We start from the raw sequence: 12,195 nt of genomic DNA on the forward strand, positions 1-12,195 counted from the left end.
TAATTTTCCTATTGGTTACCTGTAGTTTCTAAATGTTTTATAATTGTCATTCATTCATTTTTGCAATACACATTTTCATTAAAGAATCTACTTGCAGAATAGGTCTTATGTGCACATGAACCATACCTCAAACCACTCCATCTCATTTTTCAGACATTCATTCCAAGCAAATACTCTTCGCTCAACAGGCTAAATGATTAGTTTTCAAGAGCGGAAGCACAGAAGCAGATTCCCACTCTTCTCGAGGAGACATCAAGAAGGACTAAAATCCCCCCAATGTTCTTCATACACTAAACTGGCATTTGAGAAAATGTTTCCTCACTACAAAATGAGCTGCAGATCTTATCGTACTGTGAGGCCACATCGGAGCTGGCTGCAAGTCCACATGCCACATGCAGAGACATGAGAAGAGCTTGCTCACCTCGGGGATGCAATCCTCATGAGTCACTACACGGACAATGTCATCCAGTGGGAGCAGAGAGTTGCACTTTATCTCTGTATAGACGTTCTTGCCCTCAGTGCATACGGCCAAGAGCTCAACCAGGTGGATGTGGTACATGAGAGGGCTGTTCTCATCCATCCGGTCCCGCTCTGACCTCATCATCTGGATTAGGGTCTGGAAAGAGGCTCTGTCATTGTAGAACACGAGGACGTCCTCTCCCGAATTAACCAGCTGCAGAAAGAATGGGGCTTGCTTATAGTATGAGCTTGCAGAGGTGGGGACATTTAAAAAATGAGGGAAAAGGGAAAAAGAGATGTTCTGTAGGCATTTGCTTTCTAAAACCAGTCTCACCTGTTTTACCAAACTGTCTAAACTTCATTTATATTAATGAACAACTGAAAATCTTCAGCAGCAGCATTTCGATCGACAGATACAGGTATAGGACAGTGGTCCTAAAGCCATTGGGGGAAGACAAGGTCTGCATACCAACATTCATGTATCAAGTGGAAATGCAGACTGTAAGCTTGCACTTTTAATTCCAAACCTAATAATTAGGCTATGATTTTTCTACTTAAAAATATTTACAGGGGCGCTTGGGTGACTCAGTTGGTTGAGTGTCCACCTGACTCTTAGTTTTGGCTCAGGACATGATCTCTTGGTTTGTGACATCGATCCCGGTGTCAGGCTCTGTGCTGATGGTACAGATTCTCTCTCTCCCCTTCTGCCACCCACCCCGAAATAAACAAACATTTCAAAAAATGTTTCCATCTTTTTATGCCTGAAAAGCAGTATCCCTCTTACAACTCTCTCATGCAGTGCCTTCTCTCTTCACAAATTATCCAGTTCTCATTAAGATACACCTAACTTTTGGGGCACCTGGGTGGCTCAGTCGGTTAAGCGTCCGACTTCGGCTCAGGTCACGATCTCACGGTCCGTGAGTTCGAGCCCCGCGTCCGGCTCTGGGCTGATGGCTCAGAGCCTGGAGCCTGCCTCTGATTCTGTGTCTCCCTCTCTCTATGCCCCTTCCCCATTCATGCTCTGTCTCTCTCTTTCTCAAAAATAAATAAACGTTAAAAAAAAAAAAAAGATACACCTAACTTTCAATACTCATCAAAAAATCAAGGCTTTCCTACTTATAACTTGTCCCCAGGACTGAATGTGGCTTCTCATAAATCTACTTAAGAATAAATCAATTTCAGCACTGCATGAAATACAGAAGATCCAAAAAGGGCTGGTACAGAAGCCAAAATAAATATAGTCAATATTATTTACACAATAACATCTAACCTTCATAGGCTCTAAGTAAGTGCCAAGTATTGTGATAAGTACTTCACATGGATCACCTAACTTCATTGTGCCTCAGTTTTGTCCATAAAACTGAGGACAAAGAAGATAATGAGCTCATGGTGCTGTCATGTAGATTAAATAAATGATTATATGTAAATTGCTTAGAGCCCTGACTAGGGTATGGCAGGCTTCCAAGAAATGTTAGCTATTTTTGTCATCATTATTTCAATGAGTTCACATATCAGTTCCTCAGGTGAATACGGCTACACCTTCTTTCACAAAAATGCATGCTGAGGGTTGGGGAAGTTGACACGTCACATAGCCAGTAAAGCAGTACAGCCTTCATTCATATCCTAGGTAAGTCAGTTCTTTTAATTATGCGACACTACCTTCCACTGGTATCATATGTTCTTTATTAGAGGACATTTTAAATCCAAATGGTAGGTGGGTTTACTTAAGTTTTCATTTTTTAAACAGGTAAAAGATGAAATGGAGTGTATCTGAAAGTGGTGGCAGAGGGCTTTTTTGGTCAGACAGCATTCATGGGGCATTGACTTCCCACAGAGAACCAAGCAGGTCTTTGTCCCAATCCCACGGTCTAGCTTCTTCTCAAGAATCATCAAGTAACAATTTTTCTAGCTAATGAAGTGAATAATTAAAGACAACTTATTCACAGGAACATAGGCTGTTCTGGCTCACTGGTTTCTATCCACAGTTAATCGCTATTCATCGTATTTTTGGTTTGTTACTCCTGGTTTTATTTTCCCCCTCTCAAAAAAATCTGATCCCAAACTCCTCAAAATAAACAGATTCACTGCTATGAAAAACCTGATAAGACTCTTGCCTACGTGTGTATCTGATTTATGCTCACAAACACACTCTCTCACACAAACAAACCACAATTATGTTTTGTCCCTTCATGTGGGTCCAGGAGAGGGTGCTAGTTCATACAGAGAGTAGTAATTTAAAAATTTGTGTGGAACACCAAAGGTAGGGATATAGAAATAAGCAGTTGTTACCTCAGCCATAACCATGTCTTGGCACTTTTTAATGAATTTCCCTTCCGCCTTGACAATCGTCTGCAAGAACTTGATGTACTGGACGTTCCGACCGTGAGTCTCGATGCAGTGAACAAAGTGCTGGACGACCCTTTCATTGATCTCACTGCAGAGCTGGAAGTTGTTCATGAAGATGTGCTGCATGGTTACCGCCTCCAGGATCTGACAGAAGAGTCAGAGCAGGAGCACAGGGACATCAGAGAACAAAGTGACAAAGAGTCTACCAAAACACACAAAGAAGCCTTTAAACCAGTGAAGAGATGGCTCTCCTTTCTCACTTCTGTACGGCCTTTTTTCATAAACTTTTTCAATCATGTGTAATAAACATATAGAAAGGGAAACAAGTAGTATTCACCTCAATGAACTATGGTGGGAACCCCAGCACCCAGATCAAGAAACAAAATGTCTTACCACCCAATTTAACTCCTATTTTGATTTCTGCAACCACAGATTAGTTTTGCCTGTTTTTGAGCTTCCTGTACTGTCTTCCGCCTGCTTTCTTTTGTTTAATAGTACATTTGCGATGCTGTCAACATGTTGTTGCATGTATCAGTACATAGAATATACTGCTATGTATATTCCATGACATGAATAAACCACAGTGTGCTGATCTCTTCTATTGCTGATGGGCATTAGGGGCGTATCCAGTTTAACGGCAGGTTTTAGTGGCACTACTCCTCGCACAATAGGGCTGCTATGGGCATTCTCGAACATGTCTTCTAGTAAATTTTAATGTGTGTGCCTGTTGGCTTTATATCCAAGAGTGGAATTCCTGGGTTGCAGAATATAAATGTTTGGCTTTAAAAGTACTTCTCAACAGGGGCACCTGGATGGCTCAGTTGGTTAAGTGTCAGACTTTGGCTCAGGTCATGATCTCACCGTTAATGAGTTTGAGCCCCACAACGGGTTTTTGCTGACCGATAGCTCAGAGCCTAGAGCCTGCTTTGGATTCTGTGTCTCCCTCTCTGCCCCTCCCCCACTCACTTTGGTGTCTCTCAAAAGTGAATGAACAGTAAAAAAAAATTTTTTTAAAAAGTACTTCTCAACAGCTTTCAAAAGATATTAACAATTTCCATTCTACACCACAGCTTTTCCATACCCTTGCTGATTTACAGTGTTGTTGGTCTCTGAATTTAGTCATACTTTGTTTTGCCTATCTTAGTTAATTTATACTTCTCTGATGATCACCTTGTCCCAGTGACAGGCCATCTGGGTATGTTCTACTAGAGATGATTTCATTTTAAAGTTTTTCTTATCCATTTAAAAAATGGGTTGCCTTTTTCCTTATTGACTTTTCTTAAGTTTATTATAAATTCTGGACATGAGTTCTTAATTGAACATATATGCAAGCAAACGTCCTCCCCCATTCTCTGGCTTGCCTCTGGATGATCTTAATGAGCTCACCTGGTGAACAGAAGTCTTTATTTTATGTTTTCCTTTATAATTAATTCTATTTTTATACTGTGTAAGAAAACTCTAGGCGCATCTGGCTGCCTCAGTTCAAGGAGTGTATGAACCGATCTCAGGGTTGTGAGTTCGAGTCCCAGGTAAGGTGTAGAGATTACTTAAAACTTAAATTAAAAAAAAAAAACAAAAACAAAAAACTTTGCTCTCCACAAGGTCATCAAAATATTTTCATGTTCTCTTCTAGAAGGCTTATTTTCTGTGGTTTTTACCCCGAGTTATTGAGGGATAAGTTTTATGTCTGGTATGAAGTAGGGGGCTTTCAGCTTTGTATTTTTTGTCTTTTCTCTTCCTAACATCACAATTCTAGTAGTCCTGTCCTCCAAAGCTCCAGCAGTACTAACAAATACGTCAGTGTGCATGTATTTACAAGGAGATCCTTCGTAGAATTATACAAAGCCAAAAATTAGAGCTGGCCTAAATGTCCATTAGTATGGCAATGGGTTTTAAAAAGTTACAGACATACTATGGAATGCCACATAGCCATCAAAAATTCTCATCAAAAATCAGAAAAATTTCTCTCTGACTTGCAAAGATAGCCACAATGTATTAAGAGAAAAAAGCTACAAGTAGGGTATGCCACCATTTATCTCTAAAAAAAATGCACTCCACGTACTTCAAAAACATATGTGACACACTAAAATATAACAATTATGTTTTATATGAATATATTGTGTATTTATATGTATCCAACGTATTATTATGTATTGTATTACATACACAGAAAACTTTATGCAAGACCTCAGGAGGATGTGGCTGGCGAGTGAGAATTAGCAACTCACTAGTGCTAAAATTTGATATAATGAAGAACGTTAAGAAAAAATAAAAATATACCTTACCTTGTCCTACCACCTCCTCCTCCTTTTCCCTTTCTCCCCCCAAAGTAAGGGGAATATTTATGTCCTCCTGAGAGATGGTCCCAACATTCCCCTTGGAATAAATGTTGCTTTGTAACAAGTCCCCGTGGTCACAACAGCAAAAGAACCAGCTGTTTTTCCTTAGTGCTTCGTACCCTCCTCCCCTCACAGATTTCCAGATAGGCCTCAAGTCTTACCCCTGGGTTGAGAAACAGGTTTATGTGTTTGTGCAGCAATGCTTGATTCTGCTGGTTGCCAGCACAGAAATTCTGCAGAAATTCATGAGCCAGCCTCATTATCTCCTGCATCTTGGTATCTTCAGCCTGTGTGGAAGGAGGGAGATGAAAAATCAGTTGAAAACGGGCGATGCAGTAGACAACAGAAGGTCAGCAGGAGACAGCACTTATCTCTAGGCCAAGAGATCACGTTCTATGATACGGTCACCACCTGCTAAGTGGGTTCCAGCCAAGGTGCTTGCCGAGGGACTGTTGGGTAAAGACACTGGGGTGCCGCATCGCTGACGGTGAAAAGACGCCAGTAACTTATTCAATTCTCCTATATTCTCTTCCACTAGCCTTTGGTAGATATAAAAAGAATTGATTCGGGAAAAATGCAATACAGAGTGGAAGCTGAGAGGAAGCCTCTGGAATTTCATTTCTGGCAATGCCTGGAACTTCTGAACGCCCCACTTCTGAGAACAGAGTGACAGCGGAGCCGTGGCCGACCGCATCGCTAGCGATGAGGTCACACCGCCCAGGTCTCGGGCTCACTCTCTTTAATCCACCTCACAAATGTATGCGTTCATTTTTGGCAGGGATCACGTGACAAAGTGGGACTCTCTTTGGATTGTAAATGTGGGCAAATATACCTGCCACAATCCTTTCCTTGTCATCTCTGTCTTAGCATCTAACCTAAGAGTTAATTTTCCCATCTGCAAAATGGGGATAATACCTGCCCCAAGGCATTTCAACAGCTGATCATGCGATTCTCATTTCCTATAGTAAAAGCATGTACTGTACTCAGTATTTTTAGAGAGCGTTAGATGCCCCAAGATAAGACAAATGCATAAAACCTATCACCATTTTGCCCAATTCTAAACAAGCAAAAGTTTAAATATAGTAAAAATGAAAGAATTCCAAAAATGGAATCGTCCCTCCTACTCACTTAGCCCACAACAATCTCCCTACGTCTTCTCACATACACCACCTCATTTCAAATGCCAGACAGCATAGCAGTTAGCAACGTAGACCCTGAAACCAGACTGCTTAGCTCTTATCCAGATCTACCACTCACTAGCTGTGTGACGTTGGGCAAGTTACTTAACCCTTCAGGGCTTCTGTCTCCTCATCTATAAAATTGAGATATGAAAAATGCACACTTCATACAGTTGCTTTGAAGATTAAATGGGAAAATCCAAGTCAAGGGCTTAGATAATAATTACTCAGTAAAGGTAAGCTACTGGTTCTGGTCTAGACCAAGGGTCAGACAGATACTTTGTGGCTTTGTGGATCAAAAAGCAAAGGAAAGGATGTTAGGCAGGTACTACTAAAGATGTAAGATTTAAGAATGCGTTCTTAACTACTACGCTGTATAACAACAGATGGCAGACTGGATTTGGTTCAGGTCTGCAGGTTGCCCACCCTGGTCTAGACAATAACCCTGGAAGAAAGGATGCATCTGTCAGAACAACGGACAGAAGGAATCTGAGCTACCAGCCTTGACAATCAAAAACAGAAGAGTTTAAAAGGACATTAATAGCAAATCCCATACAACATACTGGATATTACATTTGTCTCCTACTAACAGGGAAAGTGGCAAATCCTCCAGCTCTAAGAAATCAGTGGCCTTGGGACAGAGAGACCCTGCTGGTTGTCAGCAGTAATCTCCAACAGTTCTGCACTCTTTCACTTCTTAGGCTCAAAGGAGTATCTTCGGGGGCTCGTTGAAACCAAACGCTTCATCATGCGAAACAAATTTTTACAAGGCAGGTAAACTCTAAAGATACCACCTAACAAGAGAGTATCTGCTGGTAGGAATTCTTCCACTGTTCTCCCACAATGTGCTATCCGTACCCATCCCAAATCAAACCAGTCTCACACACATACACACACACAATTGTCTACCCCAATTCCAGCTGAATCGCGTTACCTGTTACTTTCACACTACTCTATGAAGAGCTGTCTTTCTTTAAGGAAACTGGTGAAATTGTAAGGCAAAGATATGGCCAGCAAACTACCTTCTCACATTCTGTATACATAGCAAGGTTATTCAGCTTGCTGGTTCTAGTTACATGTCAGCCAAGTTTGGATGACAAGCACACTTAGATTGAAGTTATATTCAAGTCAGTTAAGTTCCTGACCTATCAGAGGGATTAAGCTTACACTTTATCTGTGGCTGCAGAAAGGCTTGACCAGGCTGAATCACATGGGCCCCATGATTGTGGCAGCGGCCCTTGCAGAGAAATTCCTGGAGCATAGGGCAGCAGGCCCAAGTGAGGTACGTGGAAGATAAGGTACAGCAAGCAGGGCCTGGGCCTCACGGGTGAGCAGATCTGGCTCTGCCATGTGTTGCTGGGCCATACAGGCAAGGTACTGAACCTCTGGCCAGTCTTCTTATCTAAAACGGGGCTACTAATAGTAAGGGCGCCTGGGTGACTCAGTCAGTTAAACGTATGACTTCAGCTCAGCTCATGATCTCACGGTTTGTGGGTTTGAGCCCCGTGTTGGGCTCGGTACTGAAAGCCCAGAGCCTGGAGCCTACTTTGAATTCTGTGTCTCTCTCTCTCTCTCTGCCTCTCCCTTGCTTGTGCTCTCTCACTCGATCTCAAAAGTAAATAATAGTTAAATAACATAACATAAAATAACATGGAATAACATAATATAAAATAATAAAATGGGGCTACTGATAGTACGACCAATCTCAAGCGCTGTCTTAAGGATGAAATGAACTGGAGAATGAATATGACGCAATGCAGTGCCTGGCACCCTCCAAGCACTAGCAGTGAGCCTTCTTTAGCCAACTCGTCACCACCAAGTCTCTCTGGAAGTCACTGGTGAACTCAAGAGACTAAATCCATTCCCTGGGACTCTCGAGTTCCCCAAGCCTCGGTCTCCTCATCTGTCAAGTGGGAACAACATGATAACTGTGCTAGATTTTAGAAGTGAATAGAGGTTTTTGAAAGTGCCCTGTCAGGCTTCACGGCACAGAGCACTGTTACCCTACTTCCCTAAATCCTATCATGGTCAACGACAAATGCTGGAATGAAAAAATGGGACAGAGAGTGTAACTTCTAACAACAGAAAAGAGGACTTGGAGCCAAGTATCCTGAAAGATCCAAATAATTTAACCAGAAATCAGCACACTACTGAGGACCTCACAAGTGGGCAGGCGCCATGTCCCCACATGCATCCAGTCACTTGCAGGGCTTACGTTGCCCAAAAGGCATTTGCAGATGACCCAGGACACAGCACATGCCCATGTGCATATACAGGTCCGTCCATCCCACCTTTGCATCTAGTGCCGCGTGGAAGCAAGTGGAGAAGCAACGGATTCTGGAGGCAGGTTACAGGTGGCTGTATTTCATGACACCCTGTCTGTTTAGCGCAAGTTGCCTACAAGTGCCTTATGTTCACCATCGCCACGTCAGCTCCATGTGGCCACCAACACTATCCCAACATGGAGGGTTTCGGAAAATGCGGAGACCCGCCCCGGCCCTGGGAACAGCTGCCACTGCCGGAGGGGAACTCATTCACCTTCTCGTAGGGGATCTGCAGCAGCTCAAGCACCACTGCGTGCGCGCCCATGTTCCGGAGCAGGCGCTGCTGCTGCTTCTTGCTCTTCCTCACGGTGGCGCTCTCCTGCACGCAGAGTTTGCTGAGCCGAATCAGGATCTGTCAGAAAGAGAGACTCCAAGTGTGTACCCACGACCAGCATACCAGTTCTGAGATCCAATGCACAGCGCGGCGGCAACAGTCAGCGAAGATGCGTCGTGTGCGTAAAACCGGCTGACAGTAAATCTGAACTGTTCTCACCCACCCTCCAAAGAGCTTGCCATGTGAGGTGGTGGATGTGTTAAGTAACCTGATTGTGATCATCACTTCACAGAGTGTCTATCAAGTTATTACGTGTCACACTTCAGCAAGATGACAGTTTCTTTTGTCAATTTTATCTGCATAAAGCCTGAAAAAATTATTTCAAAAAAAAATGAAAGAAATCAACTTCAGAAAACTGGGAAGCATAACTGAGAAAAGACTGTAGGCTCTGGTCATGGGCAGGGAGGCAGAAGTGATCACGACATATTAAACACAGGATGGGGCGCCTGGGTGGCTCAGTCGGTTGGACGTCCGACTTCGGCTCAGGTCATGATCTCGCGGTCCATGAGTTCGAGCCCCGCGTCGGGCTCTGTGCTGACAGCTCAGAGCCTGGAGCCTGTTTCGGATTCTGTGTCTCCCTCTCTCTCTGACCTTCCCCCACTCATGCTCTGTCTCTCTCTGTCTCAAAAATGAATAAATGTAAAAAAAAAAAATTTTTTTAAACACAGGAGATTCCTTGTGTAGTATCCCTTAACCACATCAAACCAAATCTACACATGGTTAAAAACATGCCCTTCCAGAGTATGAAGTAGGTTATGTCTTCAACCAAAAGTGGGATAGTTTCAGAAAGATCTCCAGGGGTGCCTGGGTGGGTCAGTTGGGTAAGTGTCCAACTCTGGACTTTGGCTCAGGTCATGATCTTACAGTTTGTGAGATCAAACCCTGCATGAGGCTCCACACTGACAGTGCAGAGTCCACTTGCAATTCTCTCTCTCTCCCTCTTCTCTGCCCCCTTCCGCTTGCATGTGTGTACACTTTCTCTCTCTAAAAATAAAGAAACTTTAAAAGGGATGAAGGGAGAAAGGGAGGAAGGAAGGAAGGAAGATCGACCTCCTAAAATGGTGAGACTCATATCATTGCCAAGGACTTGGGAAGAGTTTGCTCTGGGGTTAAAAAAAAAGAAAATACAAAGCTCCCAACCTTCCAACTGTGAACCACCCTATGCAAAGATATCTAAAGAACTAGAGCCCTCACTGGTGGACACTAAGTGCCAGTCATTGATATAAAGGCTTGACAATTCTATAAAATTAGTCCTTTGGTCAATTATAAACTTTCAGAATCACGGGTGCTGGCTGCACCTCTAAAAGGTGAGAAAATTGAGGGCACACTAATAATAAGCAGCAGAGGATGATTCGAACCCAGATATGACCCTAAAATCCATGCACTTAACCTCTGAGAGCTTTTTCTTTCCTGTTAAACTTCACATGAAGAAAAAGGATGAAGTGTTTGCATCTTCAAGTCGACTCTCACTATCTCTCCTTAGAGAATTAATACACAAGGAAAAAGGGCATTAGGACCACTCACCTCTTTGACCACCCTGTAATTGTAGCTGCTGGTGCTCTCATGCTTCTGTGACTTGTTATTCCCCTCCTAGAGACCAAAAACAAATGTAAGTGTGGTTCGTCCAGCCCCTGGACTGTAAGGTGTGTTTATATGCTCATTGGAGTTTAGGAAACAATGGGAGTTTTTGCAGCTTTCCTATAGTCACGCTGGGTTTAAGCCCGAGTCATGTGTTCATCCCCCTTGCGACTGACAGGATTTCCCTGATGTGGGAGAGGATGGCGGACCAGACTACTGACAACAGGTTCTTCCCCGGGTGGGTCTGGAAGGGAAATATGGGGCTAATCCACTCAACAACCAAGTATTTTCCTTGTGGTCCAAAGTGACACAGGCGAGGTAGCTACCCTTCCATCCTGCAGCTTATTGCCTAGGAGAATGGCTGTTACTTTGGCTACTCAACATGCAGGTCTCTTGAGAATAAAGCTCATCCCATAATATACACTTTTATGTGAAACCAGAGTAGGCTATTCACTTGTTTGAGGAGCCTATCCACCTCCTCCGGCAGCGTGACCTGGGTCTCACCCACCTCTGTTTTCTTATGTTCGATTTCACCAGAGACACCATCCATGGCCTCATCAGGGCCCTGCCCTTTGTACACCCAAAGCTCCGACTTTTCCACGATGGATCTCAGCTGGTCCAAGTCTTGTTTGATCTGTTTGTAGTTGTCCACATCTTGGCTGGTAACAAGCAGCTGAACCTGAGCAAATGCAACGTGCCCGTGTCACCATGGCCTCTTGGGCAGCTGACGACGACGATACCACACACACACACACACACACACACACACACACACACACACACACACACTACCTGTTTGAAGGCCTGCAGGACCTCCTGCCTCTGACTGAAGTGCCGAAAGAGGAGCTGCAGGGCCCCTGACACCAGGGGTGGGTAGTCGTGCATTGTCAAATGCAGCAAGACTCGGAGGAAGGTTCTGCCACCATGGTCGTCCAAGTCCAGCGGTGTGTTCTCCTCACTACAGGAGTGCACAGAAGGGGAAAGGACAGATGAGCCACAAGCACCCTTCTCTCACGCACTTGGACCCAGACACACGTTAACCAGAGTTCTAACCCCGTGGTCAACCCTGGGTGACTTGAGTTTTAGTAAGTTCCTGTAAGAACACAATCTTGTTTTAACTTCAACTGGACTGCGAGCAGACTATGAGGAGGTCACAGCTGTCAAATTCTAAGCCAAAGTCCCTACCTTCCCCCAGTGACAGGAATTGACTTTTTATCTATATTTCTGACTCTGTGAGTGTTCTTCTGCAGGGTCTTATCTATGGTTTGAGAATAGCACACCGTTGTGTTTCTTCTAATGAGAAGTTTTATTTTTTATTTAAGAGGCTGTAACTCAGCACCTACCAAAACACCTGTGGTAAAGCACCAGCTTCTTTTACTTTAACTTTACAGCTAACTGATGTCTTAGTCTATACCAGGCCCACTGATCAGGCACTTGGAGGCTGTGGCAGGGTCTAGCTGCCATAAAAGTACCCAAAATGATTACTCCCATGATCTGGACTTACCATGTCACAAACTGGTAGCAAGCAGTCTGAAGACCACACTTTGAAGAGTGTTCTTCAAACGGATTAATAAGCAAATTGTCAGGGGTTATCTCAGTATCTGTGATAACTGTGTGTTATTTCCGTAAAGAAAGAA

At 43.6% G+C, this 12,195-nt stretch overlaps 1 protein-coding gene across 8 annotated transcripts in view; it reads right to left on the minus strand.

The window, feature by feature from the left end:
* ITPR1 (inositol 1,4,5-trisphosphate receptor type 1) overlaps positions 1-12,195 on the minus strand; it is a 325,544-nt gene that overhangs the window by 141,498 nt on the left and 171,851 nt on the right. For 5 of the 8 annotated variants that reach the window (XM_053219026.1, XM_053219028.1, XM_053219027.1 and 2 more), the window contains 7 exons: positions 11,351-11,512; positions 11,067-11,237; positions 10,505-10,570; positions 8,861-8,998; positions 5,306-5,431; positions 2,749-2,949; positions 422-673 (listed from right to left, as the gene is read on the minus strand). In XM_053219026.1, coding sequence (XP_053075001.1) covers positions 422-673; positions 2,749-2,949; positions 5,306-5,431; positions 8,861-8,998; positions 10,505-10,570; positions 11,067-11,237; positions 11,351-11,512 — 1,116 coding nt within the window. Of the gene's footprint in view, positions 1-421; positions 674-2,748; positions 2,950-5,305; positions 5,432-8,860; positions 8,999-10,504; positions 10,571-11,066; positions 11,238-11,350; positions 11,517-12,195 lie in introns of all 8 variants that reach the window. The other 3 variants (XM_027042521.2, XM_053219029.1, XM_027042519.2) reach the window with 1 other exon arrangement.

Source organism: Acinonyx jubatus, chromosome A2 (genome assembly GCF_027475565.1).
Source record: "Acinonyx jubatus isolate Ajub_Pintada_27869175 chromosome A2, VMU_Ajub_asm_v1.0, whole genome shotgun sequence".
NCBI classification, from domain to species: domain Eukaryota; kingdom Metazoa; phylum Chordata; class Mammalia; order Carnivora; family Felidae; genus Acinonyx; species Acinonyx jubatus.